The 6,201-nt window shown below is 37.4% G+C and overlaps 1 protein-coding gene across 1 annotated transcript in view; it reads right to left on the minus strand.

Annotated features, from left to right (window-relative positions):
* Positions 1-3,438: 3,438 nt before the first annotated feature.
* The window catches only part of hoxa11.S (homeobox A11 S homeolog), a 4,359-nt gene continuing 1,596 nt past the window's right edge, over positions 3,439-6,201 (minus strand). The window contains exons 1-2 of the mRNA XM_018267417.2: positions 5,435-6,201; positions 3,439-4,468 (exon numbers count right to left, since the gene is read on the minus strand). The exon at positions 5,435-6,201 is cut by the window's right edge and continues 1,596 nt beyond it. Coding sequence (XP_018122906.1) covers positions 4,236-4,468; positions 5,435-6,101 — 900 coding nt within the window. The 5' untranslated portion in view covers positions 6,102-6,201 and the 3' untranslated portion in view covers positions 3,439-4,235. The remainder of the gene's footprint in view (positions 4,469-5,434) is intronic.

Below are 6,201 nucleotides of genomic sequence, written 5' to 3' on the forward strand. Positions count from 1 at the left end.
TTGGCCCAGTATCTGCTAACAGTTCTAAATTATTAACGCTTTCCCTTGGATCATTTTTAAAGCAGAACAATCCACACTGGTCTCTTTATTTTTTTAAATGTGTGTGTGTTTAATTTGAATCTACAATGTAACAATCAATAACCAATATATTGTCTAATCGCTGGATAAAATTAAAGTAAAAGGAACCTATATATTCTATAAATGACAAATGTAATCTTCCTCCCTCGGCCATACCACCTTTTTCTGCTTTTTTTATGTTTCCCTGTAACAATTATTCTACTTTATTATCTGATTATCTGTTCGATTAGAACTTCAACTATAAAGGATATCACCATTCATGTATTTAAAAAACAAAAAGGATACTTAACTGGCTACAATATATATATATATATATATATATATATATATATATATATATATATATATATATATATATATATATATATATATATATATATATATATATATATATATTATGGTGTATACAGTCGGCAATTGTTGAAAGGAACAGAACATTATTTAATTTAACCACCATTTTTACAATATAGCATATCTGCACCCTCTCCTCTTCTTTCTCTGTGTCCCACAGCCTCTTTAAATTCTCCTTAAAATCATACAGGTTTGCCCTTATCTGGAATACATTTTGGAAAAAAAATCTGTTTAAAAAAAAAATCATAAAATAAATACCGCTGGGTTAACCACGGTCAGCGACAATATTCTTAAAAATAACAATACATTGGAGTGTAAAAACACCTATAAGTGGAATACTGAGAGCAACTTTTCACTTACCAGTATGAATTCTTGTAGCCACACCGATCTGTTCGAGCTTTGCTTCAAAAGAAACCAAAGCAAATATTTCCAGGCACAGATTTTTGACCCCAGCAACAATTTGTTGATAGACTGTTATCTTCAGACTAAATAAATTGGCATATCTGGAGGGTGTACTAGTCCCTTTATCATAGCACAACAAAGGCCAAAATTCTGGGATAAGGCAAGTTCCTGGCAGCACGGCTTTGACATTGATCGGGACAGTGCCATCTTGTGGCCACTGGGTTCCCAGGTACCTGAGACAATTTCAAATTTTTAGTCTTCAGCCTAAAGAGATGCTTGAATGTCCGTCAGGCAACTGTTGGATAGCAAAGATATCTCTGAATGGCTTCATACCCTGCTTAGTTGATAGCCCTGCATTCCAAATATGCAAATTGCAAATCACAGACACGTTTTATTACCAAATTGCCTTAGCAACATAGAGCATGTACTTTTATTAGGTCAGGAGACCAAAGCCTCTGGCGTATAAACTACAGGCCTCTGGGGTGTAGCATTTGCTAAGAGAACCAGTTAATTTTTAACCAAAAAAAAGGCAATCTTTTGTTTAAAAGCCTGAGAAAAATATTACTGTCATCCCCTCCCCTTCAATGTCAGTTCTCATAGCCACACTGTATTCTTTCACTAGGATATAAAAAATGTACAAAAATTAAAAGCTTTTTTTTAATAGTCAGACTGTGCAGTGTCTGCCATGGCTTGCATAACCATTATATATACAACCAGCACAACTGTAAACAATAGGATGGGCACATTCTACTATTCATTCCTTTCAAGGTTATGTGGGATGTCTGACCATAGCTGAGAAGTTCAAAGTCAGATTATTACCAGAAAAATCAAACCAACAGGGCATCATATTGTATACAAGAATATCTAAGAACATTTTTTAAAGCCAATGGCTCTGGCTTAGTGAATGATGGAGGAAGATAAAATGCACGCAGTTACTGAATATTTTGTTCCAGCATAAAAATAATAATCCAGAAATATAGATGGGTGTAAAGAAAGAACGGAAGGCGGTTGTGGATAAATTGTCAACATATCCATATCCATATCCTTTCTGATGATAATAATATACATGTATATTTAAATGGATAGGTTGATGTATTCCTAGAGATAGATGGAGAAATGCATGATGGATGGATAGATATGAAGATGGAAATATAAAGATAGAGATAGATACATAGTTAGAAGTTAGATATAGTTAGAGAGAGAGAGAGAGAGAGAGAGAGAGAGAGAGAGAGAGAGAGAGACAGAGAGACAGAGAGAGAGAAAAGGCGGTTGTATAAAATTGCCAACCTATCCATATATATTGTATATGTATATATATATATATATATATATATATATATATAGATATATATTTATATATATATTATTTTTTTAATTGGTTGATGTATTCAAAGAGATGATAGACAAATACATGAAATTATAATAGACAGATAGATAGATAGATAGATAGATAGAATGGGCTGTAAAATAGATACTTAGATAATTATGTAGGCCACTGAATCAATGGATAGAGAGAAAAAAGTAAACAGAGAAATAGGCAAAGAGGTAGAGATAGGTGATTATGAAGATAGATGGTAGATGATGATGATGATGACGATGATAGATAGATAGATGATAGATAGATAGATAGATAGATAGATAGATAGATAGATAGATAGATAGATAGATAGATAGATAGATAGATAGATAGATAGATGGATGGATAGATAGATAGATAGATAGATAGATAGATAGATAGATAGATAGATAGATAGATAGATAGATAGATAGATAGATAGATAGATAGATAGATAGATAGATAGAGAAAATGAGAAAGAGACAACAAACAGGTACAAATGTTGCAGTTCGGACCTGTTTGTGTTGTGTTGTGTGTGTGTGTGTATGTACAGTATATATATATTTATAGGTACATAGTTACAATGGAAATGCTTATAAAATAAAGTGACATTAATGTTTCACCTTCAACCTAAAAAAAACTCATATCCAAGACAAATCTTTGTATGCGGGAAGAAAATACATTAGGACAGCGTTCCCAATCAATAATCAATATTTCCGAGTCAGTGTAATCTCTTTGTTTAGAAATTGCAGAATCAGCATTGCCAAATTAACTAGTTGTGCTAACTGGAGTACCACTCAATAGGATGTGTATTGCTGAAACCATCATACAAAGCAGCAATGAATCATAACAATATAACGTGTACCCACTTATTTATTAGTTTGTGCGCTGCCGAATACATGCAACCCAGCTTATCTGCATTAAGACGTGCTTTATATACACAGAAAACAGGCATTCTGTATGGAAATACTGTAATGACATTCTGGGTTTACTCTTCCATGAATTATTCCAAAGATTTTACCCTCCTCAAACGCCAAGCGGGGGTTCAAAGATGTCGATACAAATTGAAATATCCGTGAAAATAAGTCAATGTTGCACAAGTAAAAACAAAATGTTGTCTCACCAGATGTGTAAAAGGTCAATCAACCCAAATAGCAAATGTTATTTATTTACATCTTTAGTAAAACTTCATATGAAACATACATACATTCAAACGCAGATATTACAAACAGGATCTTGTGTCCTTTAAACTAATATAATAATTTCAAATATTTTTTTTTTTTTAATAATTGTATTTAATAACTTTGGTTCTCATAAGGTCAACTATATTGCAAAGAGATTTCATTTAAACTTAGATTATAACCTGTGCACTCTACTGCAGACTGCAGCCCTATTTGTTGCCATTTGGTATGAAAAAAAAAGATAACATCTATATATTTGTTACTTTTTATGCTATTATTACTTTCTCTGTATGCTGATTATTTGCCTTGTGGAGTCAGATTGCAATGCTTGCTTGTCTCTGTCTAAACTTTCCATTACCACAAGTGACTCCCAGGCGGATTGATATTAGCAAAGAAAGTGCAGACTTCATATTTCATGTTGAGGAGTTGCTTCTTTGCAATAAAAACATGAATTCACAGAGTAACAGATTGAGGTGAATCAGCATTGAATTAAACAGTTAATTCTTCCTCTGTAGTAAGATGTTCCCTTAAATCCCACAAGGGAAAGGAGTTGGCTCTACCAATGATTGTATTTGCTTGGACTCTTTGGTAGAGTGAAAAAGTGAGGGGGAGCTTATAGCATGAGAATTGTTTGTATTGATCCCGAATGACAAAACAACTAGTGTCCATTGTGTGTATCAAAGAGTGTACCCTACAACCTGTATTGGTTTAGCCATAACCAGAAAGTTGAGGGCCTTCGTTATTCCATTTTCACTGTGGGGTAAATCAAAAACCAGGGCCAAGGGAAGTTCCAAGCTGGGGTGAGCCCATAGAAACATGTATTCCTGTCTGGTCCATATGTCTGACTGTAAAACTGTGGACTTGATTAAGGTGACTAGCAACTAGTCTCATAGCAGTGGGTTAGCAGAATAGTACTGCAGGCGGTCTCTGTTAATTTTCTTCTCTTTCATCCTCCTGTTCTGGAACCAGATCTTGACTTGTCGGTCAGTCAGGTTGAGCATCCGTGAGAGCTGCAGGCGCTTTTCTTTGTTAATATAGACGCTAAAGAAGAATTCCCTTTCCAGTTCTCTAATCTGGTATTTGGTATACGGGCACCTTTTTTTGCGTGTACGCTGCCCACCTGTGGGACAAAACCAAAGTAAATATGCTTTTAAATTGGCACAAAGTAGAGCATGCAAGGCAAACATCAAGCGAGGACAGTACACATGTAAAAGGTCTGGGGGGCAGAATGGGTTAAAGCAACTGGGCTTTCCAAGCCTTCTGACTATATTGGGTGTGATAACTATGTGACTATATTGGGTATAACTATGTGACTATATTGAGTATCATCCTTACTGCACCAAATCTTTGGCAATAACTGATGCTTTAAGAAGCAAATGCACTTGGGCACTTATAGGAGGACATATAATATAGATTCACATGGACATGAATGAAATCTCTGTTGCCCAGATACTAAAAGTCCTAATGATCCCTTGCTTTCCTCCAGCTCAGCACAGTGACCCCAGTAGCAGTGTATGGGAAGCAGTTTCATGTAGTCACAACAAACTCATTAAGCTTTCTAGAGAACTTGTCACTTTAACTAAATTGCACTCCCATGGCGCCATATGCTGTTGTGGTGTAAACAACAGAAGATTTAAGGCAACCAACTTACTCCAATATTTTTTTCCCCCTTCTTTGCTGTAAAACAGGCTAAACAGTCTAAACCTAAAAAAAAAAAAATGTCCCCAGAAAGTGCTGATGGGAGGGCATGCCAGAATCCCTGTTATATCAAAGCATGCAGGGCTTCTTTGTCTGTCATTTTATTGGCACAAATTCTTCGTTACTAGATTCTCTACAAAAACCGACCCCTGAGTTTTAAAAGGGAAAAGGGGGGAAGGATTGTTTTAAAGCCTCCATTGGTCGCTGGTATTTCACGGCCAATTTCAGTGCTAAACACGTGATCTGGGCTTTTAGAAGAAAGTTTTGTTGGGGGAAATCTAAAGGGCCTCCATAAACCTTATATGCTTATAAAACAGCATATAAAAATTTAACAGCGGCGTGCTAGATCGCAGAGTCTTTCATAGGCAGGGGCTGCACTCATACGTACTGCTGCTGTTGGCTTTGTCCTCATTGTTGCCGGAAGATGACTGGGAACTGCTGCTGCTGCTCCTGCTGCTGCTCTCTGCCCTCCTCTCCTTCTCCTCCGGCTCTCTGCACGTCTCCGAACTTGAAGTTGTCGCCGTTGCGGCCGCAACTTTGTCGCAAGTCTTGTCCACAGAATAATCCGAGGCTTGGCTTTCTGTGGTGCCATAGGCTGTCTCAAAGAACTGATCAAAGGCTTGTGGCAGCACCCCATTCCTGCCCACTGTGCTATAGAAATTGGAGGAAACGTTGGCATTGGGGTGGTAGACATTGGAGGGATTTTTGGCGAACATTTCGCCCACGCTAGCAGTGTTGGTCGCAGGCAGGCAGTCCCTGTGCATGATCTCCTCTGCTGAGTAGCAATGGGGCACATTGTTCCTATGGTGCCACTTACTGGACGTGTCAATGGCATATTCCCTGAAGGTAACTTCTCGCACTGGTTGGACCTGGGGCAGGTTGGAAGAATAGGAATATGTCATGGGACGAGAAGAAGGGGTTTGGGGCAGGAATGATGGAAGGCTGGAGAAATCAGGACCCGAAACGTAGTAAGTGCAACTTGGCAAATACATGTTAGAGGAGCAAGGAACCCGCTCATCAAAATCCATCATTAGGCTACCTCGGGCTGTCCGCATTAGCTGAGCTTAACATCATTCCCTAATGCAGCTGCCTCTTTGAAGCAGATCCGTGAAGTAGAAATTGGAAGACGTAAGCTGACGTGGAAATCTATCCCCA

This window comes from Xenopus laevis, chromosome 6L (genome assembly GCF_017654675.1).
Source record: "Xenopus laevis strain J_2021 chromosome 6L, Xenopus_laevis_v10.1, whole genome shotgun sequence".
Lineage (NCBI taxonomy): Eukaryota > Metazoa > Chordata > Amphibia > Anura > Pipidae > Xenopus > Xenopus laevis.